Source organism: Siphateles boraxobius, unplaced genomic scaffold, assembly GCF_051911475.1.
Source record: "Siphateles boraxobius isolate OS27281-9 unplaced genomic scaffold, OSU_SipBor_1 7, whole genome shotgun sequence".
NCBI classification, from domain to species: Eukaryota; Metazoa; Chordata; class Actinopteri; order Cypriniformes; family Leuciscidae; genus Siphateles; species Siphateles boraxobius.
In genome coordinates, this window is record NW_027509197.1 from 17,535,923 (window position 1) to 17,561,975 (window position 26,053).

Consider the following 26,053-nt stretch of genomic DNA (forward strand, 5'->3'; position numbering starts at 1 on the left):
CATTTTCCCACAGTAAAGAAGGGCTGCGTTTGTTTCCATTGCTGCTCAATCTATCCCAAAGCTCCACGGCAGAGTAATTAAAATCTCAGCATGGCCGTACTGAACAGGATATGCTGCCATGCCCTCCAACAATGAGGGTCATTCTATGGACTCCAGACCAGGTACCTGAAACCCAGCCTGCAACAGCTCTTGATCATTAAAAACATGTTCCTGCTCATCTGGAAAGTCAACTCGAGAGCGGAAATTTGACTTGTATCGGCAGAGAATGAGCCGAGAAACTGGATTACTAAAGCAAGAAGATGAAGGGAGCTTTTGTCTTTGACTTGGAAACTTATTTTAATGTTTGTCAAAATTTCTATTTTTTTTTAAATTCCTTTATTCCTGTACTTTATACAAACATTTTCTCTTATAAAGTAGATTTATTTTTCTACTGTCACAACAGCAGATATTTAATAAATGCCACTATGAGCAAAGCCAACTTCATTTTTAACCTGTAGTCCATTTGTGAAACAAGAAGTGACCAAAGGGTCACCGGGTGTTCACCTTTGACCTCTGGCATTGGCTTAATGAGAGTTTTGTTTCCTCTTCTTTGCTACCATAAATCTGAAGACCCAATAAAATAAGACCTAAACCTGTCTAGATAAATTAAGTTGAAATTTGAGCAATATAAACCATGTTTGTAGGCTACTCTATGGACAATGGGCTCTTAAAAAGCACAAAGCTTTTAATGTTGTAGGATTAAAGCAAATTCAATGTGGTAATTTATTCTTAAAAAATATGACCAACTTTAATATCAACTAATCCGGTATCAACTAATATCAACTAATATATATATATATATATATATATATATATATATATATATATATAAAATAGGAATAACAATTTTACTTCTCAGGAATATTCAGATAATCAAGACAAAATACCATGCAGTCAATCATTCTATCCCTTAAAACTCATCTTTCATCACTGGAAAAAAAACTTATCTAAACGTTTTTCCAGTACATGGCAGTCATGACCCAAAGGTTGCTGGTTCGATTCCAGTACCAGCAGGAATATGACTGAGGTGTCCTTGAGCAAGGCACCTAACCCCCAATCGCTCCCTGGGCGCCACTCGCTGCTCTGTGTGTGTATCCACATTTGCAGTGTGTGTTCACTACTCACTACTCTGCTCCTAATGTGTGTGCACTTACTTGGATGGGTTAAATGCAGAGGTCCAATTCCAAGTATTACTTGGCCATCACGTGTCACTTTCACCCTTGCTTCAGTTTAGCAAAACCATGGATATGGAAATTAGCCTCCACTCATTCACGCCAGCTCAGAGCCACTCGGTAAACTTTCACTCAACTTACTTGTAGTAAAGGCTGCTTAATGGTATCACTCTTTACAGCGTCGGACACATAACGGTAATTAATATGATTAGACTTTTGCTTGTCTACATTTTCAAACAGCTAATAATTTGCTGCTAATGATACACAAACCATTGTTCAAAGTCAGCATCAGCAACAGTCAGTATCCTTACTAACTCAGAACGTAAAAGGCATATAGTTCATCATATCATTGTGATATACATCATAAACATAATTCACCCACCATATTGATAAATCTACCCGATCTTTCAAATCAACAGAGAATATACCTGGCTTCTCTTGAGACTCCCCTGCTTCGCAGCATTAATGATATGCAAAAGCCCACTGGGCATGTTGATCTGATTGGTTACAAGTTAGTTTGTGACGTAAGAAACACCAGCGATTTCAAACCGTGTTTTTTAGACAGTAAATGTGAAAAGTAGATGTGTTTTTAAGGATTTTTTTTGTCCTGTTTTTTAGGATTTTGGATTTGTTTTTTGGCGTTTGCAGTTTGTACACCTTAGTTTAGCACTGTCAGCAGTTATACATGTAAAATTGCTGGTCATAGGCATGAAATTAAAAAGGGGGGGAAATGTACCAGATTTAGAAAGTTTAGCATGCCTCTTTAAGTGGAAAACCAACAGTAAGGGTTGAGTGGAAAATGGAACAAACCAGAAATATATTTTGTGTGAATAGCCAGTAAGCCTCATTTGAGGAGAACATTCACAAACTCATTTGATTTTCATGTTGAATTATGCTGTCCGTAATTTAGCTGAAGCAAAATACATTTTTAGAATAGCCTATTATCTTTATTAACAGTGAACAAAACAACAGTAAACGTTCTGATGTGAATTTAATACATTACAACACAAGATACCACAGAAGTGTTACAAATGTACTCCAAAGGTGTGATTTAAAAACATATCTAAAATTATGTACACAAGAATATACAGGGATATTACAAACCAGTGTAGAAAAAAATATCTACTTTTATAACAAGCCTTGGCACACGATGGCATGCAGCATTCACAATTTTGTAAGTATAAAAAGTTCATGCAACCCTATTACAAATCTTTATTTTTGTATTATAGTTAAGATGAGAGTAGAAACTGATGAAAGACCTTTTTATACACAATGTTATAAATCTGCGCTGATTTATATCAGCACATTCAGAGACATGTTTAATGCATATGACCTTCAGATAGTTAAGCTGGGTCCACTCAGGTTAAAGGTGTTTTGTGCATTACTAAACTGGCACTAACTGCTCCGTAATTACCTGAGTAAATGGTTTGAGCCCTTCTGTGATCACCATGCCCTTTATATTGTACTGAAGTGAACAAACTGAATGTTACAATACTTTTCATAACTCGACAAAAGACAGAAGAAACAGGAAATAGCTTCATTTACAGCTAGGCAGATCGCCTAAACAATTCATAAAGCCTGAACAAATAACACTGTTGCCGCAGACTCAACATTTTTAGCTGATTGCACAGTCAGCCAGGAATCATGAATAGGAAATATTACAGTACACAACAATGGACTGACGAATGTATAGGAACATATACATATATACTAATAATAATAATAATAAAGCCTTTCACTGTAGGCTATATGGACGTTCAATGCTAGTCACAACACGTTCACATGACAATCTGTACACAAGTGCTTTACGAATACATGTTGCATTATGACACAAATACACAGTGCAAAACAAAAACAAAATGCTATTTTTATAGGATTGACATAGTTGCTTGATGAAATGTTGAACTTTTTTTCTATAGGTTTCAAGCCCTTTTCCATGATGACCAAATGATGAAAGAGGGGTGGGTGGAAAATTCATGACCCCTTGACCCCTAAAGTTATGCTCATGCCTACAGCCAACAGCACAAAGTTCAACATCCTACAACAATGGATAAAAAAATAAATATATCTATACAAATGTATAAAACACAACTTATTAATTCAAGACATCAAAAAATGTGCAGGTTTGTGTCAGTTTTGCTATAAATATCATCTTCCCATGTGCATTACCGGTCAAAAGTTTGGAAACATTACTTTTTTTTAATGTTTTTGAGTCTCTTATGCTCATCAAGCCTGGATTTATTTGATCAAAAATACAGAAAAACTGTAATACTGTGAAATATTATTACTGTATATTCAATTAGAAAAACGTTCTTTTAAATTGTAATCATATTTCACAATATTACTGTTTTTTCTGTATTTTTGATTAAAAAAAAACAGGCTTGATGAGACTTCTTTCAAAAACATTAAAAATAGTAATGTTTCCAAACTTTTGACCGGTACTGTACATCATGAAAAACTTTTGAGAGAAATTGAGAGAAACCACTCATTATTTTTTTATAGAGAATATATAGGATTCATAAAAATGTATTCATAGGAAAGAAGAAGTCCAACAACTAACACTTCATTTTGAGGAAGGTAAAGCCCAGAGCTGACTGGCACATGCCAATTGTTTAGTTATTGCCATAAAGGTTCATTCTACTCTCAGTTAATACTGTGGAGCATCAGGCCGACGATACAGACAGAAAGCAGCAGTGTGGGACTCTGTGCTGGTTGCATGCTCTCGTTAATGGGAGAAGTGGTGGCAAAGATGGCATCAGTCTCGTTTCGTGGGAGAGACATGTTACAGATGTTCCCCTCGCAACAGGCTGTACACTCCTGCATAGAGAAAACCAAACAAGAAAAAAAAGTGAGATTTACACTTTCTGAAGTAATGCCAGTGCTTGAAATGCAAGACAGCACTGATGAATAGTCAAAAAGCACAGCACAGTATAAAAAAGGTTTCGAGGCACGCTTTTATGAGACACGCTTCTACAAAATAAAAAAAATAAGCAAACAGAAAATGCTGAACTGCAGATTTATAAGCTACTGTTTTTGATATAAATAAAAGATAAACCAAAAGCAATAAAGCAATCACCTTGGCTATAAAGCTACTGAGCATATTGATATTGTTGCCACAAATTAAGTAAATTAAATCAAAGGGACAAATTAGTACAATGTGACCACAAATTTGAGTCCAATAAAAAGTCCAATAACTTGTGGAAACAAATTCGTAATATGTGGCCACGAGATATATCGTTTCTTCCTCATGTCTTGTGCCAGACAGTATAATCAGCATTTCCTCTGAAATTTTGTTTATAAATGATACAGATGCTGCTATAAACACACACTTGTGGTGTTTTGCCCCCCCCCCCCCCCCCCCCCCCCCCCCCCCCCCCCGGCTTCTACTGATCGGTCCCACTGTTTTAAAACTGACATTAACACAGAATCTTAAAAAAAGAGCAGTGAGAAGCTGCCCTAAAAACAGTTGTAGAAGATTCAATTATATGCAAGGATAACAGCACTACAATCACAGTTCAATATGCAAATAGACATAAGAAAGAAGACCAGCACATATTATGAAGATGTAACTGCTTTTGGTTGCATTGATAGAATGGACAGCATTCAGAATGTGAGTCAATTGGAGAACTTTAATCAAACTTTAATCTTAATTTGTGACCCGTGCTGGCAAAATGAGTACCGGTAGCAGTGAGCAAATTTTCAAAAATGAGTAATTGTTATTCTTTACATTTTCTATTAAAAAGCCTTCAAAATGATGATTTGTTGGAATCAGACAAAACATTTATGAGCTACACCTGTTTGAAGTAGAATCAGCAAAGTCAATTTTGAGAAAAATCAAGTTAAGTTTTTCGGAAATTTCAAAAACAAAATCACCAAGCAAGCAACCATACCTTAACATCCCTGGTAATACAAGCAAATTTGGCACCAAGTCAAAACCCATATCTATAGGAATATATATATATATATATATATATATATATATATATTTAACTTTATTTTTTCCATGATGCCACAATTGTTTGATTAACATTAATGAGACAGACAGCATATAGCCTATATTCGACCTACTGTACTGCACCAATCTAATATAATGTTAGACATCAGATGTTTTCTTTTGTTTATATTAGCACGAGTTTGAAAATTATATTTCATTAGTTCAGACTCAAGCCATCGAGAATTTGCTATGAATATTCTCAAAGTCAGAATGCTGTGCTTTAAAACGAGACCAAACGTGCAGAGGGGAAGCGCCAGTCGTCTAGAAGTGAGCAGAGAATTTTTTTTTCCATGGACAAAGAAAAGGTACTCTTTTTAAAAGATAAAAGATTATCTTAACTTCCGTTTCATGCCAAATTTAAATTGTTTAGGGCTTAATTAAGTGCCGAAGTTTCATTGCCTCCTTGGGATTCGGCCAGAATGTATTTGTGCTTGTCTGAACTGTTTTTTTTTTTTTTCAAGGTAACCTATTTTTTAACCTTAGAATGAACCTTCAACTTTTAAATTTTCCCTTTTAGTGTTGCTGTGGCATCTTTACACCGCATGTATCTCTCAATCTGGCCTTCTCACATCTGCCCCCTGCCCTCTGCATAACTCCTGTCCTGTGCGGAGGTAAAAGGTAAGATACAAAGAGTTCAGGGAGTGACCAGGCGCACCTTTCAGCAAGGATTACTCAGAGAAGGATTACTGAGAGACGGCAGCATAACTCACAACTTTATCTCTTCTGCAGTGAAATCACTTGAAAGGATAAATGGATTAACTAAAGAGCAGAGTTTAGTGTTGCTGACTGAGCCATATCCTATAAGCAGCAGAAATGTTTATCATCCACTCAACATGTTTAAGATCACTTCAAGTGGACTGTGTAAAGTGAGATGAGATGGATTTCAGTGGGACGAGCATGACACAAACTGGATGCACAAGTTAGGCTACTTGATATGCGAGTTGTATTTAGTTGTTCTCACCCTGTTTCCTTCATGGTCCACGTCCGAGCACCCTGTTTCAAGACAGTCTTCCAGCGCCACGCAACGCTTTTTCACTGACACTGTGTTTCCATCCCAGTTCATCTTATGACGTGTGTAGCAATATCTGCTCTCTAAAAGTTACAAAGAAACTTCACTTAGTTTTCTCAAGGGCACACTGTATACATCACAAAAGACAACATTAGGACTTGACTAATGGAGTCAGATTCCAGTAGAAAAGAAATATATTTCTCCAGGGATTTTACAATAGATATCGCAGTACTCGCCCTCAGCATATCTTTAATAAGTGACAATGAAATATGAGCAACAAAATATTGCACAAGAACTTAATGGAAACACACAACACAACCATATCTGAGCATTCCAGGAAAGGTATACATTCCCTGCAAAACTGCAGATGATCTGTAGCAGCATGTGCTTACTGAAGGAATGAGTGTCTGTAAGAGGTTACAGCTCTTGAGTCATTAACACAGTGCTGTAAATCAGACCCAACACAACACCAGCCTCCTTATATGCGAGGCTATTCATGTTAAAAGCATGTACTGAACACATATCTTAAACAACTCATAGGTATTCTCTTATTCACTAAGCATTCGCTAAATCCACTTAACCCTTGTGTTGTATTGCGGTCATTTTGACCCAGAGAGGATCTTCTTTTACCAAAATGCTATTTATTGTTATTGCATTAGACTGCAACTTTCTGACTTTGCTCATTTTTGTTCTTTTTTGGGGTTATTTTCCACCTCGTTACACTTGTGTTCCCAAAAAATAGCTTATAAATCAAGTATTGGATTTTAATCTTGTTTCCTTTCAATTAGGAAAGGTTTTGTATTTATTTTATGAACTGATTGATCGTAGGCTCATTGATCTGAGCTTATGCACCTTTTTTGTTTTCACATTTATTTACATTTACATTTATTCATTTAGCAGATGCTTTTATCCATAGCGACTTACAAATGAGAACAATAGAAGCAGTGAAACTAACAGTAGGACAACAATATGTAAGTGCTATGACCCCTCTCAGTTTAATCTAACGCAGTCCATATATTTTTTTATTTAAAAAATTAAAAAATAGAATAGAATAGAAGAGAAGAGTTTTTAGGTGAATAAGCTCAGATCAATGAGGCCTACAACCAATCAGCTCCAAAAAGAAATACAAAACCTGTGGTAAGTGAAAGAAAACCAGTAGACAAAAAAGATTTAATCTAACATTTGGTGATAATATAGCATAATGAAAGATTTACAAGCAATGTAAAAGGTTGGTTGTTTTTGACTGGGAACCCCAAATTAGTTGTTTTAGCACAGCACAATACAATAGCACTGTGCTGTGACCATTTAAATTAAGTCTTTGTCATTCTTTTCAGCCCAAACATACCTCCTTTGTATATAAATTGGATTAATTATAAATTGCGCCTTGTTTTGCAGAACGACATAAATACAGAACTCTTAATTTACAATACTTAGTTTTAATAGGCACCCTGCTTTGTAATATAGAGAGCGGTTATGGAGATATTGGCACCTCGTGGACAGTAGAGATCTGGAGCCCAGCGATTGCATTCGTAGTTGTCAGGTGCATCTTCACAGGTAAAACATTTAAATCCTCCTGGATATGGAGTTGCTGGGAAAACAAAGGACAAAAGAAGAATAATCAATGTAAATGGAATGATTTAGATCATCATTTAGTGATTGCAAATCTGTTGGCGAAACTGATTAACTGACTATTATTATGCTGAACAAAAGGGCGGGAATAATCAGATATAAATATTATGTTGTAGGATATTGTACATACATATAACATCTTATCTGCCAATATAATCTTATATTTATGCTACCGTTCAAAAGTGTGGGGTCAGGACATTTTTAATGTTTTTTATGCTCCCTAAGATTGCATTTATTAATTTAATAAAACAGCAATATTGTGAAATATTATTACAATTTAAAATAGTTGTTTTCTATTTTAATATATTTCAAAATGTAATTTGTTTTTGTGATGGAAAAGCTGAATTTTCAGCATCATTACTCCAGTCTTCAGTGTCACATGATCCTTCAGAAATCATTCTAATGTGATGATTTGGTGCACAATAAACATTCCTTATTGTCAATGTTGAAAACTGTAGTGATGCATAATAATTTTTCAGGAAACCAAGATATATTTTTTTCAGGATTCTTTGATGAATAGAAAGTTAACAATTATGTAAGGATAACAACAATGTAAAAAACAACAACGACTTTTCTCTCTATTTCATCTGCATTGAACTTAATTTGCACAGTTATAATCGGAGCATTTTATAAATGTGGTCAAATAGAAATAAATGATTGTGTTGTCATCATGCCACAGTGCTTTCCCCTCAGACTAGCTCTGAAAGGTAATCAATTTTCTTTTTCTCCAAAAGCAAAACAGTAAAAAACAAAACAAAAGTTTTGTCTGACATTATGATTTACACGCAGTGTTTACAGAATAGATAACATGCCAGACACTCATTTCATTTTTAAATAAATTGCATGTATTATGTAGGCTACCTGTATCAATTTCCTAATCAATAGGACCACTTGTGAAAGACTGAGACTCAATCTATTCAAGTGCTCTTTGCTGTTAACCCTTAGGTGAAAAAAGTACTTGGGAAAACAAGTGAGTGTGCCTTTTCTCTTCCTGAAGCTCCACAATCAGATTACGTGGCTCTCAACATAAACATCAGCCTCGTTTGTGTTATAAAGTTTAAAGAGAAAAAAAAAACTCTTGTTGACCTCATCCAGCAAATGCTTCAAGAATCTGATCAAGTGACCATTTTAAAAAGGCCATTCATTCATCCAAACAGCCCAATGTGTTCTTACTTACGAGGTCCCTAAATAGCTCTGTATATACAAACAGAGCTAGTTAGAAGTTCATTTATGACCAACAGATTTTACTATTAATCCCACCAAATTCTTGTGAGCCTCCTTGTGAGAAGGTGGTCACTGAATAATTAATACAACGATACAACTGACTGTAACCTCTCTTATATGTTTACAGCACAGACTTAAAGAGATGAGAGAAACAGTTAATACAACTGCAAAATATGAAGTCTCGAAGTGACTGTCAACATTATACTTTTTTTTCCTTTCCTTCGTTTCCAATTCAATGTGCATGTATTGTGTGGATAAATGTTTAATATCTAATGTCAAAAAAGGAGAACAGAACAATTTGTAATATAATCAAATGTAAACATGCTTTGAGTTTTTATAATGAGCTGATTTTTGATAGCCACCAACATTTTGTTGTTAACAGTAGTGCTAACTATGCTAAATACGTGGAGTGTGTTTTGTTTTCTGAATGATCGCATGGGGTTGTAAATCCACATTTGCCATCTGGAGTGAAGAAACAAAATCAACTCCATCATCGCAGTAAATCAATGTGCAACGGCCGGATATCAGAAGGTCACAAAATACGGTGGTGCACAAACTATTCTGAGATCTCATAAGAAGTGATTTGTTTTAAGCTCTCACTCTCTCACTCACACTCTCACACACTCACACACACACACACACACACACACACACACACAATCCCCGCTGGGTCATTGAGCAGATACGGATATCTCCAGCTGTACACCGGAGAGCCACCACACAGCTAAAAGGATTTTGGGAGGTCCTGCTCACTGTGATGAAAGAGTTAGGGATTTCACAGATTAATTCTCTCAACAGAACTGAAACCAACATCTACTCTCTTTCATTATGGATAATTGTACTTGCCACATGTTACCAAGTCACTGAGATATTTACATATCAAAAACATTGATAGTATCGGTAACAAATGATCAAAACTTTTATGGTAAGTCATGGAACAACATGTAATGCATAGAATATCAGTACATTCAAATATGAATAAATAGGAAACATATGGGCACCATGAGGAATTAAACAATTCTGGTTCCATTTCTGAATGGAAAATGTTTGGAATTGCTTTCACTAAAGGACATTCTAATAAAAATATATTTATTTACATATATAAGCTGTATATACAACTTCTATTTTTATATACATTTTTTATATACATAACGATTTTTAAAATAAATTTATACTTTTATTCATCAAGGATATTAAATTGATAAAAAGTGAGATTAAAGACATTTATAATGTTACAAAACATTTATATTTCAAATAAATGCTATTCTTTTGAACTTTCTATTCATCAAAGAATCTAAAAAAATTAATCACGATTTCCACAAAAATATTAAGCAGCACAATTGTTTTCAATATTAATAATAATAATTATTATTTCTTGAGCAACAAAACAGCATATTAGAATAATTCCTAAAGGATCATGTGGCACTGAAGACTTGAGTAATGGCTGAATACATTACACTTAAAAAAATACAAATAAACTAATATTTCATAATATTACTGTATTTTTGAATGCTATCAGAAAATGTTACCAATATATTTGACAAACATAAAAGCCATTTCCCCATACAGAATTTCAAGATGCAAATCAAACGGGGGTTAAAGAAGAAAGGGTCTCAGGCAGAAAATGCTACACTGACCTATAGCGCCACGGCCATTTCCACAAGCTCTGAACAATTGATTTCACGTCAGCAGGCCTAGTGGGCCATCTGAGTTTTAGGGTGGGGGGTCTTAACACAGCTGGTGTGTCAGCTGAGACGCTGAGTTTAGCTACGCGTCACTGGCCCGCTGCTCAACCACTGATACAGCCTGAGCCTGGAAGGCCAATTATTAGGTCACAATATAAAATCTAGAACCCCATATTTGGAATGAATTTGCATTCAGAGCCTGAAGGTCTAACAGCTCCATACCAGCCCTTAAAAGATCTATAGAAGCCAGGACTGACAACTGATGTCTGACCCTTTTTTTCTTCCAGATGAGATGACCCAGGAACTCAAGGATTATATCAGTTTCATTTTCAAAGCTTTGGCAGGATCTAAGAAGAAAGAAGGCGAGAGAAGAAATACTTACTTGAGGGATGGAGAAAAACAATGTCTTTTTCTGTGAATTCCCTAGATTGAACCGCTTTGATCCAGCCGGTGATGGCGGTCAGCATTAAGCCCCAGGCCATGATAGGCCAGGGTTCCATAGCTGGAGGAAAACTCACATGAGCAGGTACCCAGATCCAACACGGCACCTGTTAAACAACACAGCCATGGTCACAAAAAACAACTTAAATATTAGGCGCCAAATAAATTAAGTTTAACAAGGGATTAAAGAAACATCTGCTGAAGAAAGAAAGGAACTCTATAGGATTAAAGCAGTTCAAAGGAGTGTTATCCCTCTCCAAAACACCGGACACAAAGAGGCATGCTTGTTATTTCAGCAAGTGCTTCATTATATCAATGACAATGTCAGCAGTCTGCCAATGTCCTGACCCTCAGCGACAGTGACCCTCTTAGCTGTTTGCTTTGGTTGTTGGCAGCAGAACAAACACTCATCTATAGTTTTCAATTACTGAATGCCATTCTCACAATGCAACATCTTTGATGAAAACCATAAAATGGATACTTATACATGTACAGTCCACGAAACAGGATCAAATTTAATGGAACAAAATGTGCTTCATGTGGCTTTTTTTGTTGTTGATAAGATTCTATTAAGAAAATAATGGCAATTGACCTAAAAATTTATGTTTTTTCGGTCACACTTTATATTAGGGTCAAATTCTCACTACAAACAATTAAAGGGTCACTATTAACGAACAATTAAAGGGTTAGTAACTCTTTAACTATGACTTTGCCTCAAACTCCTAACTATGGCTTATTAATAGTTAGTAAGTTGTTAAGGGCTGTAGAATATGTTCATGTAGAATAAGGCATCAATATGTGCTTTATAAGTACAAATAAGTCAATATTCTAGTAATATGCAAGCTAATAAGCAAAGTTAATAGTGAGAATTGGACCCTAAACTAAAGTGTCACCATTTTTTCTTTATAAAACAGAATAAAAGTACATTTTAATTTTTTACCATGCACATTTACCCTAAACTAAATCCAATTAAAAAGCATAACAAAGGTTGAAAAATGAGAAGGATCTGTGCTGTTTTTTTTTTGTTGGTGCGATATAATTGTTCAACAAAAAATCCCCCTGAAAAACTAAAATAAGCCTGGAGTAAAGCACATGGCTTAAACACAGAGCTCTGCGGTTTACATTACTGAAACGAAAGCTGGGGCAGATTACACATTTTTCAGAAGTGCTTGACTAAACCGCTTTGTGTGCTTTCTTCATCGAGTCAGATGGAGGGCCTGCCAGAAATCAATCCATTCATTTTGGTGAATCAATTGCTCTTACTTTGTTTACAATTCTCAAATTGAATTTCCCCTCAACAAAAAGCTGACTCATAATAAGAGAGAGCAGAGAGAGCTAATAAATATAACAGAGCAACCTTCAGACTGCCTTAAACCTTTTACAAAAATACTGTTTGAAATGTATACCATTTTTGCTGCATTTCCCCTTTAAAATGTATGAGTTTGAGTATATTTCAGTCATCAGGTATGGCAGAGAATCAGAATGCTTCCTTTATGAGATATTTGCTTCATTTACAGCATATTAGATCAAAACAGCTCATTTTCTACACTTGTAATACTTTTATTATTTAATGATGGCAACAAGCATCCAGTTAAATTTTTGAGATGGTAAGTACTGTAGTATTGTGTTTTTTCTTCTCCATCAGTTCATTTAAATACCAATCTTAAATAAAAAATCCCATCTTTTTGTTCTTTCTGTGGTTTATTAAAAAAAATGAGATCTTATTAGATCTCATAGCAAATAGTTCTCATTTAAACATGAGCAATAATCCCAGCACATCTCTGTGAAAGCAGATGCGTGAGAACCAATTACACTAGAACTAAAAAACAAAATGAAAAATCTAAAATAATAATAATAACAATGGTTTCATAATAATAAAGGTCAAATTTTTCTTTTTTGATCAATTCAAAGACAACAAGAGCCCTTAAAGCAACACGTGTCCAAAAGGATTATAATGGCTTTCCCGTCTGAGGATGTAAAATAGATTTCCTCCTGTTAATGTGTTAGCCATGCTACTCTCAGAAAAATGATTAAATAGCCCGACACCAGGCGACCCCGAGCTCCTGTTGCTGTGTAGCTCCTGACCTCTCAGACAATGTAGAGTGGCACAGCACAGCCATGTTACAGAGCATCAGGTTTCCTCAAAGCAATCCTTTTCTCCACTGAAGGTCTAAGGTGCCATTGAAAACGAGCACAGAAGAACATATCAGTTTTCATTTTTAGCTGATTGGTCCCACACGCTGTTCCTTGACTGGGAATGTCAACAAACAATTGAAGTATGTTTTGACACACCTTTGATAAATGCGCTGACCTCTATAATACGTTAAGTCTGGAGGTAATGAATTAGATTTTCCCCTTGGGCTTTCAGCATTATATTAGTAAGAATTGAACCTGTGTACAGTACATGTGTTTCATGTGGATGCTGAACAGATACAGAGAAAACCGGAGAGTTCTACAATGAAAGAGCCGGGTGTTATGATGAATTAAGTTATTTGGTTAATGACGTATATTTCTGCCATCATAGTTTCTGCAAGAGAAAACATTAAAGAGATAGTTCACCCAAAAATGGAAATTCTGTCATCATTTATTTGTCCTAATGTCATTTTGTATGATTTTCTATCTTCAGTAGAAAGTATATTGACAAGTATATTGTGGCCAACTCACAGTCAAATAGTGTGATTAAGCCTAATTCTTAAACTAGATTACTTGCAGTGAAATGAGTTCAGATAAAAACTCAGCTTAGATGAAATCGCCCTTTGTTTGAGACTGAGACATGAAGAGGGAATGAGTTAAGGAAAGCCTTGAGTAACAAAAATACATCCTACTGATAAGAAAACATGGATTCAGTTTCAACACAGGTGTCCTCAAACTCAGCTTTATCTGTCATTGGAGAGTCTATTATGTCCTAGACCATCAAAACACCAGCTGCCCAGGCCACAACTTTGAGAACATGGGTGATAAGAGATCTTCAAAAATAATAAAATACAGAGACATAACAACTATATGCTAATACACACTACCGTTTAAATGTGTGGTGTAATTCAAATAAATGCTGTTCTTGTGAACTTTCTATTTTTAAAGCATCCTGAAGAAAGCAAAAAACAAATCATTCAACCAAAATATTAAGCAGCATAACTGTTTTCAAGATTGATGTAATAATCAATCTTGCAAAAGCAGCGATTTCTGAAGGATCATGTGACACTGGAGTAATGATGCTGAAAATCCAGCTTTGCATCACAGGATTAAAATGACATTTTAAAATATATTACAATAGAAAATAGTTATTTTAAACTGTGATAATATTTCACATTATAACTGTTTTTACTGTATTGTTTGTTCAAATCAATGCAGCCTAGGTGAGCATAAATGTAAAAGTTTTTTTTATTTTTTTATCATGCACTTGCTTAAAACATTTGTGTGGCACTAATGCCAGCAGACATTTTCTTAATATAATTATATTAATAATTTCACTTTAAGTGTTGACATTCTAATCATAATAATGACGACTGTAACTCATGCCAGTCAAACGAGGGAAATTTTTAATTTAAATACTTTCCAAACAAGGAACTTAATAATTACCCTGACATTCAAAGGCAACCTTCCAGACCAATCAGGAAGTGCTTCGGGTTAAACTTCGGTGCCCAGTCTCCTCTAAAGCTGTGCCAGGTGCCTGCCATGAGCAATACCTGTCATCAAAGCCTACACGCCTGCAAGTCGCTCTGGAAAATGGAAACTGCGGTTGTCGGTTTGTTTAAGCAGACTATTCTGTTGTTTGGAAAGTGTTGAAGAGGATCATGATGCATTAAAGCATAGCTGGAGAGCAAACTCTTTAGCACAACGTGAACCTGGCTCAGAAGAAAAACGACCTTTTGCACTCGCTTGATTGTACATCTACTGCTTTTATGCAGTCTCTGAGCCTTGAAATGCAAAAGTTTTTGAGGCAAGTTAAGTAGGGATGACTATGTCTCCATATAAAACCACTGGTACATTTAAACATCTTTATGCTCTTTCAGTAATATTAAATACAATATCCATGTGCATTATGTATGCTACATTTACATTTACTGTACATTTTAATTATTTAGTAGGCGCTTTTATCCAAAGCGACTTACAAATGAGGAGAACAATGGAAGCAATCAAACCAACAACAGGGCCACAATATGCAAGTACTGTGACAAGTCCGTTAGTTTAGCACAGTACATGTAGCAATTAAAGAAATGGCTAAAGACTGAAGAAGTTAGGCAGGTCATTTCACCAGCAAGGAACAGTTAAAGAATCAATTTTCAATCGCATTAACTTTGTATTAAGTAATGGTATTATCTTTGTCTCAGATGTTTCTGCTAAAAATAAATAAAAATAGAAACAAATAACACATTTGGTTTTGGGGTTGGTAATATATATATATATATATATATATATATATATATATATATTTTTTTTTTTTTAAGTCTTTTATCACCAAGACTGCATTTAATTGATCAAATATACAATAAAAACTTGTATATATCAATATGTTTTAAAATTAAATTGATGGCAAATTTTCATCAGTGTCACATGATCCTTCAGAAATCATTCTAATAGCTGATTTGCTGCTCAAGAAACTTTTCTTATTATCATCAATGTTGAAAACAGTTGTGCTGCTTATCATTTTTGTGGAAATGCATATACTTTTTTGGTTTTCCTTGATTAAAGTTCAAAAGAACAGCATTCATTTGAAAAAAATAATAATTTGTGACATTATAAATACCCTCACTCTCATTTTGGATCATTTTTATGCATTCTAGCTGAATAAAAATGATTTTAAACAAAATCTTACTGACCTCAAACTTTTGCACAGTAATGTATAGTAGTAAATATTAAAGTGTATATACTAATGTATTCTATAGTAATTTTATAATTTTATAAGAAATGTTTTAGTTTGTATTGAAAAGCAGCGCCGCCGCTCCCACCACGCGCATCACGCGCTGTGCGTAGGGCACCAAGTGCTGAGGGGGGCACCAAAAATAGCCTAATGAAAAATCAATCATCATATCATAGTCATAATAATTATAGTGCCGATATTATTTCATTATAGAAATATTATTAGGCACTTTTTAGGGATGTATATAACAAGACAGCCGGAACAAGAGTATTTAATTGCTCTAGAAAGTAACGATGGTGCCGCTGCCGCCTCAGTGTTCCGTTGGATTGCGCGTTAAAAAGTTAAAGTTAAACCGGCAAAAATAAACGTTTTTTTTTTTTTTTCCCGGGGGCGGGGGGCACCATAAAGGAATTATGCTTAGGGCACCAAAATGTCTAGCAGCGGTACTGTTGAAAAGCATGATACAAACATGAGAAACAAAAACATTGACCCCCCCCCCCCCCCCCCCCCCCCTCCAAAGAAAGAAAGAAAGAAAGAAAGAAAGAATGAAAGAAAGAAAGAAAGAAAGAAAGAAAGAAGCATTAGTCATTTGACTGCATGTGTTACACAGCTTTTAAAACACAACAGTGCTGATTTTAGTTTTTTGCACCTGTTATACACCATGTTAGAATGACTGCGGGAGCTCTGAAAGCCTGACTTCCTCTCTGTACAGCATGATACATCCAGTCACATTCATGTCATCTCATTCCTGCAGGTCACTGGCTGACTCAGACCCAGCAGGGTGGAGGAAAGAGACAGCACGGAAAGGACTGAGTCTCCCAGCAGGTCAAGGGCCCTGGAGTTCCTGCCCGAGCCACTGCCAGGTGAAAAAGACTAACTCAGGTCAGAAACACGATACTGGGTTGTGAATTGGCCTGTGAATGGCAGTCACTCCCTTTAATGGAGGGAAAGAAATGCAAATCCTCTCCTGTGACTTCCAAAACTTGCTGGACCAGATTTTGCACAGGTTTGAGAAGTTAAAAGAGAAGAGTGGCAAGGAAGCCACAAACTGCAAGTTGTGGCTCTTTTCCAGTCTGTCACAAACACCTGAATGTCAGCATTTCGTCTAGAAGTAAAACATTTTACTAGAAACTGCAAGAAACAAGAAGTTACACTTACAGTAGGACAATAGCACACAATGCTATATTCCATGAATATAATTAAACAAAAATATAGCACAGCACCTTCAAAACCGTATAGTAAAATTCCTTGGAAAGCCTCAATACAGCAAGAAATGGACAATAATGTAGATGAAGCTGCACCTGTCTCATTTGAGAGAGGGCACAATGCAATCTCAACAGAACCCTGCCTGTTGTCACAAGACAAATGGCATCGAGCAATGCCTCTGCCCTATTAGTGCACCCGGACAAAACTAAAGGAGTCACGATGGATCAGAATCACAGACCAGCTCATTGAAATCCTACATGCACACACACACAGACTAATCTGGCACTATTCGTTTGAAGTGGTCCGATTCAGCTGCATAATTTTTAATCCCCTCTTCAGACTCTTGACACATTCAAAGATCCAAGGAATCAGTCATGTAGCTCAGAATAACACAATGAAAAATAAACCTCAAATGCCCCAGATAATGCAGAAAAGATTCTCTGCCTTAAAAGAGCTCTGTTGGAACAGTATTATTGATATAATGCCCCATATGCTACATGAATAAATTTGGAGGGAAAATATTGATATTTTGATTGATTGATTGATTGCGTTAATATTTTTTTTGGGTGAGCATAAAGTCAAAATGTTAGGGTCATAAAACAACTGTCCTGATGTAACAATCGAGAAAAAAACAAGGCTAAAATAAAATTCTTGAATAATGTAAAAAAAAAAATATATATATATATACTGTATATATATATATATATATATATCCTAAAATAATTAAAGTAGTTTGAGATCATTTTTTATAATTATTTATATAAAAATATATTTTAACAAAATTGCCTCTGCTTATTAATATTTAAAAAGCTCATACATGCAATACAACCAACAACACCGAAACATTGGGTTTAACTGATAGATCATAATGACCTCTGCAATAGCATCTCTTATCTCCCTCTTGTTTGGTGACCCCACTTCTTGAAACAATGGGAAAGACCTGAGCTGTATCTATCCTACCATACAAAATGTCTTAGCGTGTGGGGTGGGTCAAACCGAGGAGGGATGAAATATCTTTGTGGCAGCTGTAGAACACTAAGTGGGTGGGGCATAGCATAAGTTTGAGTCCCTTGAACTTTGGGCCAGCAGAACCATAACAGGATAAGGCGGCAAAGAGGGTTAATTAGGAATGTTCATGAAAGAATTTGCTCCCTCTTTTGTCTTTGGGGCTCAGATGGCAAAACCTCACATTCTCCCAACAAGACATTTACACTCGGTGATCGCGGACAGAGTGTGACTGAGTTTATTCAGATGGGGGAAAACACACCCCTCAGTCTCTGAACTATGAGGCTTATGGTCATATTTACATGTAAACATCTGCAGTTCAGACATCGTGGGTATACTTGAAGATCACCTGACACTGGAGGAGGTTGTGATTCTGTCAACATACCAAGTCAAAGAACATCATTATTAGCATAAATTGCCTAAACATAAGAGCACTATGTCTGTTCAAGGTCTGAATGTGAGAATGATATGGTTGTGAATAAAAGATCTTGTCATCATTTCAATAAAAAAATAAAAAAATCCACCTTTGTTTTTGCAAAACAGCCAACTTATGGAAAGCCTCCAGCTGTAAAGAAAAAAAAATTCCAACTTAATTTAATTTTGTAAACATGAAACGTTTAAGACGGCAGTTCATCAAAAACATGCCAGTGTAAATCCTCTACAGTTAGGGATGGAGATTTACAGCAATACAAAAGTGGGACAACAAGGAACAGCAATACATTTGCGTCAATATTAGTCTCTCACAAACCACCCAAACATCGAACCTATTTCACCTCAACTTTCAGATTATCATTCTGTAATATCAAAGAATAACAATTAAATATACAGCATACAAATCAAAAATAAGAAATAAAAAAAATTCAGAAAACTATCCAACTGCAAGCAGGTTAAAAGCGCAGGATATGCAATGTGATTTATCCTGAAGAATCCATTCAAGCATTCTCATGGAATGAAAAACTTCAAAGGAAATGAAAAGCCTCAGGAGACATGCTGAAGTACTGTATCTGCTGCTGATGCTGAGGAGGGAGACGCGTAACGCACTAGACAACATCAAGATTGACTGCATACATATGGGGTTCAAAGCAGAATGGCAAAAAGAGCAGTCCAGGCATGTGGATTTTATGCCTTTGTTTTTTTTTTTTACCACTATAACGTACGCACATCCTGATTTCGCGGAGTTAGACGCATTCCTGGGTCAACATATTTTGTTAATCCTGGAACAACATTCCAGTCTGAAAATGTAATCCTTACCATATCCCTAACCCTAAACCTAACCCTACCCATAAGTTGTCCCTTGAATCAAAAGGAAATAGGTGAATAAAACAGATGTAGGACCACCTAAGCCTGATTGTAAGACTAAACTTGACATAAACTATAAACATGATCTTCAAATCTGATTGGTTGATTGGAATGTTGTTCCAGGATGCAGGAACATGTTGCAGTTGGTGAAATCAGGTTCTGCATAACGGATAGAGAGGAGACTTGTAACACAGTACATTTCATCAAGATCACAAACAAGGGTATGATACTTATTCAACATATACAGGCCTCAGGCCTCATATACATTCCCTAAGAAAAATAACTACAGTTCCTTTCCTGTCTAAATCTAAAATCATGACTTTGTTTATTTATAGTTTATTTTATAGGAACAGATACAGTGAACATAGATTATCTTCTCGAAGTAATCCCATGTCAGTATTATAGTGATTATAGCCAAGGATAATTCAAAACACATGTACCTACAAGGGCTTTTTATATTAAAATTTAAACTAGATGGATAAACGAAAAAATAAATAAAAATGTAATACACTAAAAGGTCCAAAAACCAAACAGTATAAATAACACATTTGTATGGGAACTTACATTTATTTTATCTATAGTTTGTTGTTCGGAAATCTTTAAAACCTGAAAATAAACGTTAAAAGCATTAATCAAAAAACTCACATTTTTCAAAGTTTTGTAGGTTGGTTAAGTTTTTTAATGTTTATGAAAGAACCCTCACCAAGGCTATATTTATTTGATCAAAAATACAAATGTATTTTTATATGATGATAGCAAAAAATAATGTTGTGAAATATAATTAGGCTACAATTTAAAATGACTGCTTTATATAATGTATTTTATAATATAATTTATTCCTGTAATGGCTTCTGAAATTTCAGCTTTGCCATGACTCCAGTCTTCAGTGTCACATGATCCTTCAGAAATCATTATAATATTCTGATTTGTTGCAAACGAAAAAAAATCTTACCATTATCAATGTTAAAAACTGTTGTGCAGCTTAATATTTTTCTGAAAACCATAATACATTTTTTTTCAGGATTTTTTGATGAATAGACATTTTAAAAAAAGAAAAAAGAAAATAGAAATACTGTTGAAGTCATTGCACAATAATCAATGAATGAAATGCTGAATAAAATGCTTAATTTTATTATATAATTTATATTATTACATTGATACTGAACTACACAGTGGCTGAATAAACCTTTCAAATCCTCTGGTTCAAGGTATATTAACAGACTCCATTTACATTTTCATACACTGACAAAGGATGCAGCAGTTTCACTCCAGGGTGCAAAAAAGCCCCCGTAAGACAAATCGGATACATCTGTTCAGTAAAGCATTCAAATGGGGTGCAAGAGCAGCTAATTAGCATCAAAGCTTCCTAACACCTTTCACACCGGTTTACACAGGCCTATCTGAGCTAAATCCTATCCATAATGAATCATGTACATATAAAAAAATACATAGTATATAATGTTGTAAAGCTAAAAAGACTTGAAAATGAAAACAATGTAATAATGGGGTGTAACGTGCCAAAAAATAAAAATAATGGAATGATAGGGCGTAACGTGCAAAAATAACATTGAGAGCGCTGGACGCCTCAGGCGGACTAACACTGACCCAGTGACAGTGATCTTTGCCTGGTCACTCATGCAGTTAACGCAAAACAAACTTTGCTAAATAATTCAAAAAGAGCATAAGTAATGCACAGCGTTGAGGGATCCTCTCATTCGCTCCGATGAACAGCATTTGTTATGTGCTCAGTCCAATGAGAAGTGTCATTATCCAAAGACCATCAGCCTTTGTCAAGTTCCTCGACATGGTGAGGGGAAACAAAGGGGTCAGATGAAGCCATCGCTCTGTCTTCTGCCCCACCGTCCCCATTGAGAAGGCACTCTGGGTAATGCAGAGTCTGATCAGCACATGGAGCACTGAACCCCCTCCCCCACTACGACACGGGGTGCTTTATAAGACCACGGATGGTCACGCAATGGCAAAAAGGTGGCATCTTCCATGTAAACCAAAGTTTAAATTGTGGTATTACAGTGTTATTTCAAGAAACAAACATCAAGTCTGAATGCAAGCCAATAATATAGCATGTTATATAACTATCTAAAAGTACCAATAAACAAAAAGATAAATCCAGAAACAACACAGTAACATCACATGTAGCACAGATTCAAAACACACACAAGAGCGACTAACGATCTAACGTTCCCGTGACATTCCTTCAGCCAGCATCATAACGTCAGCACTAATGACCCTCATCATACGTCAGCTATAATGACCCATATAACTCTAAATGCCTACATGCCCTTGTCATTAGAAGGTCTTAAATAACACATTTCGGTTTCTTGGCTGTCCCATCTGGAGAAACACCTGCCCCAGCTCTAACATGTGCTCATAGAGGTGTTCAACTGTTTCTTGGGGTCAGAGGATATGTAAATATGCGGGCCTTCATGTCACAAGTTTCTTTAAGGGTAAGTATTCACTCAAAGCCGTTGTCAGGTGAAGCTAATCCATCGAATGCTAAAAGGATGTCAGATTCCACCATCACACAAACAAAGCAGTGATATTAGCAGGGCTTCATTTTTATTATATTTATGATATATATATATATATATATATATAAAATATTTTTCTATAAAGCATTTTTAAAACATATATATTATATATTGACCCATACAGAATACTGTATGTCAAAACAGCAACAATATAAAAACGAAATATATATTTTTTTATTGTGAGGTTACAGTGGAAATTAAAAGGGCAAGTAAAACAATAATAATAATGTATTTTGCGAAACTGCAAACAATGACTATATAAGCGCTTGTTGCTCTTACTAGGTCAGTCACTACGGTGTCGAAATGTTTAAGAAAAGTCTTGCACTTACAGTGATTTTTTATTAGGTAGCACTTTTAATTAATCATAAAAAAATTCTTGCTCTTTGCTGAAAATAAAATCAAGTTTGAACATCTTTTTATAACAAAATCTACTACAACTACATTCTGTATCTCACATTTACTAAGATTTACCCCTTTGTTTTACGCAAACAGCTCATGATTCAAATCTCTTCAGTTAAGATATAGAGAAAAAAAGCCTATCTGCCGCCACTCAGATAAAATGAACCCAAGAGACCTAATGGATGATAAATCTTGTGCGTGGGCACTACGGTTTTAAAAACGAAGACAAATGCATTTTTCACGCTGGTGATGACCCTTTCATCTCTTAAACATTTTCTTCTTGAATTCATTGTTCTGACCGTGTCCCTTCAACCAAGACTGCACCACAAAATCAGGCAGTCTACAGATGGGCTTTAGACACACATCACTGTATAATTCCATTCTTCCTATGCATGTTTGCAGGAGACAATGCACTTCCTTTGCCCTAGACTGGACGAGACTATGGGCTTTAGTTGCATTTAACACTGAAAATAGCTTTACAATTGTACTATATGAATTTGAACCAATATTGGGAACACTTTAAGGTTATCTACATTAACTTTTATGCAATAGTCAATTTATTTATTTATTCTTTACGGTATTTTTACTTAAACACTTCTGTTCAATCTTTTTCTTTGTTTTGTTCTGCTGAGCTGGCAAGTGTGCCGCCTTTTTCACTTTATTGTAAATACTGTAAATATTACCCTGGGTAAATATCACCAGGGTCGTAACATTAACAATTTAAAATTCTTTTACATATGTCAATCTTGGTTAAGTTATCAACATACATCATACATATATTTAACGTTTAAATTAAAAATGTTAATATTATTTTATTTACATTTCTATTAGCTGTCAATGATATAGATGATATAAATGATACATTCAAAATAATTAAATTATACATAATAAAGTACATAATAATAATTTGTGGTAGTAGTAGTAGTAATATCAGTATGAACAACAATGATAAATGTGTCAAATAATAAACATTTACACCTATAGATTAAAAAATGCTATAAATATTGTTGATTATTAGTTCGTTACCTATGCATCAAATGCAAATGTACAGAATATTACTGCAAAGTATTCCCATCATATATATATATATATATATATATATATATATATATATATATATATATATGAATGAAGAAAATGACGGTATTTTTACTATTTACTTTCACTTTGCATTGTCTGAAATGGTCTCAGTCGCTGTGATGTCATCAGGGCTTTCCCGAGAAAGTGCTTTCCACTTCAGTGGAAATGTTTTCTCCTATCTGATATCAAAGGAAGCTCGGCTCATAAGTAACCCAATGGATTTCCTCTCACTGCTAAGCAAGAATATTTCACACTGTGTCCTTGGCTGCCTGTGTTGAGTCTGTATCACACACACCCTACACAGACTACAGATGAAATGCGTTTCACACAATCTTTTGCACTGAAAGAAAAAAACTGACTGTGGAAATGAGCATGGAGTCATTCGTCTTCTCCGCCACAATGCAGGTGCATTACAGCTAAGTGAGATTAAGCATCTTACCTATAAAGAGAAAAATAGCAGTCTGGGCTACATTTTCATAAAAAGGTCATTGGAACGAGAAGACGTGATTTGCCTAGTCAGTCAACATTAGTCATTGGCTGTAAGCCAAAAAACATTAAACAAACATTTTTACATTACATACTGTATAATAACATCAAGGAATGCAGTGACCTACATATTGTAGGCCTATATCTAATACAAAGCTACATTAAGATCGACAGAGAACAAATGGAAAGAACCAATGTATCTGTACACACCACGAATTAACCACTCCTAGCACGGCAAACACAAAGCAGCACACAAAGCTCTATCAAGGCAGGGGATCATATCAAATTCATAAAATCACTGCACATGTACTGCTGTATCCATGCACCTGCTGCATATTTTAATATGAAATATAATAGATCCATTGCTGTGCATGTATTCACACTAGTGGATGCAAAAGTGCTTTATTCCTGATTAGTTCCATATAATACAATACAAATACAGGACACTGAACAGTGTGGGCAGGGAGGGTAATTCCTGACCTTTATCAATGCAGTGCATGACAGGTCGCCACTAGCATTTGACAGAATGTCAAAATACACACTTTTAACGAGCTTGGAAGATAACTCGCTTATTTGGCCAGCACTGCGTTTAAGACATGCACAGTGTAATTTACAGAGATGAATTTGAATGTTTATTGCATAGTGTAAAATATTAATACAAATGTGCAATTGTTTGGCAGGATGGCCATTTGTTTAACCTTTGAAAATGGCATTGTCTTACTTTTGCACACCTTAATAGTTTAGGCTAATGTTAAAACCATATTTACACTATTATTCAGCTACTGTACATATCAAAAACATTTATTTAAAAAGTAAAACTTTAAATAATAAAAAGCCAAAACTTTACTGTAAAAATACAGTGATGATATACAAGAATTATGCCATAGTATTTTGCTGACTGTAGCCTATAATTTATAGTTCCTATTTGTTCACTAAACTATATAATGTAAATAGACAAACATATTTAGCTAGTCTGTTTGTCCATGTAAAATGTACTGATAAAAACACAGAAAGATAATATAATAACAGGCCACATGATAATTTACAGTTAATCAAAATGCCTCTTCAGCAACAGTAGTCAATAGTAATATGAATACATAGCAGTGTGGGTTACCCACACAAAGACAAAAACATCAGGCTATCATACAACACTAAAATAATGCAATAAACTGAAACTAAATAACCTAAAACACAACATAAACTATAAATGATTACATAAATAAGAAGAAACTAACTTCTTAAATAAAATCTAAACAAATGTGAAGGGAATCATGGGAATATCTCATCCCTATAAATAATAAACTAATTAAAACTAACTAATAAAAAGCATATTTAAAAATAAAAACCATATTGCCTTTTTAATAACCATCCATTTTTACTTCCAAAACATTTGTTTTACAGTAAAATTACACATTTTAAAACGTATGGGTTTTGTCGTATACGGTTCATAAATAAGTAGCCTATAACTAGGCTACATTCTTGTCTCCCGTTGAAATTCATAACATTGTGTAGCCAAAATCTTCTTCACTGTAACCAATGGAAGCGTTTAGCTCGTGAGTGCGTTTAGGCTATAATTAATTATAATGCAAGCGTTTTGGTTTTGACGCACGCTGTCAAACAGTCTGCGGCTGTTATTTACTAATGTTTACTATCTTTCGAACGTGGTTTGGATCAGAGAGGTACAGTAAATGAAAAGCATTTCACACCAAAAAAGGCAAAACGCACTCTTATATGGATGAAAACAGGTCATTTGGGTGTGCTCTGTCATTAATCCAATCGCAGCAGGTTAAATAAAAAGGTTGCGGGCTACTTACCGAAAATGATTCAAACGACCGCAGTCAAACTTTTATCACGGCAGAATTATCCTTGTATGGCAAGATTCGAAGAAAGTCATGTATATCAATAGTGTCCTTTCAGTTGTCTGTACTCATGACACGTCCGAGCTGAATCTCTGTGAACTCAAAGGTTCCTAAAA

The 26,053-nt window shown here is 35.1% G+C and overlaps 1 protein-coding gene across 2 annotated transcripts; it reads right to left on the minus strand.

The window, feature by feature from the left end:
* Window positions 1-2,136: 2,136 nt before the first annotated feature.
* lypd6 (LY6/PLAUR domain containing 6) lies at window positions 2,137-26,053 on the minus strand. 2 transcript variants are annotated; one of them, XR_013197082.1, is made up of 6 exons: window positions 25,893-26,053; window positions 11,135-11,300; window positions 7,704-7,802; window positions 6,167-6,297; window positions 3,671-4,028; window positions 2,137-3,403 (listed from the first exon to the last, which is right to left on the minus strand). XR_013197082.1 is itself a non-coding variant. In XM_077215504.1 (5 exons), exons 2-5 carry the CDS (start codon window positions 11,250-11,252, stop codon window positions 3,855-3,857), a joined length of 522 nt encoding a protein of 173 aa, XP_077071619.1. In that variant the 5' UTR covers window positions 11,253-11,300; window positions 25,893-26,053; the 3' UTR covers window positions 2,137-3,854. The 2 variants fall into 2 exon arrangements, 1 of the variants encoding a protein (XP_077071619.1); XM_077215504.1 differs by having other exon boundaries at window positions 2,137-4,028.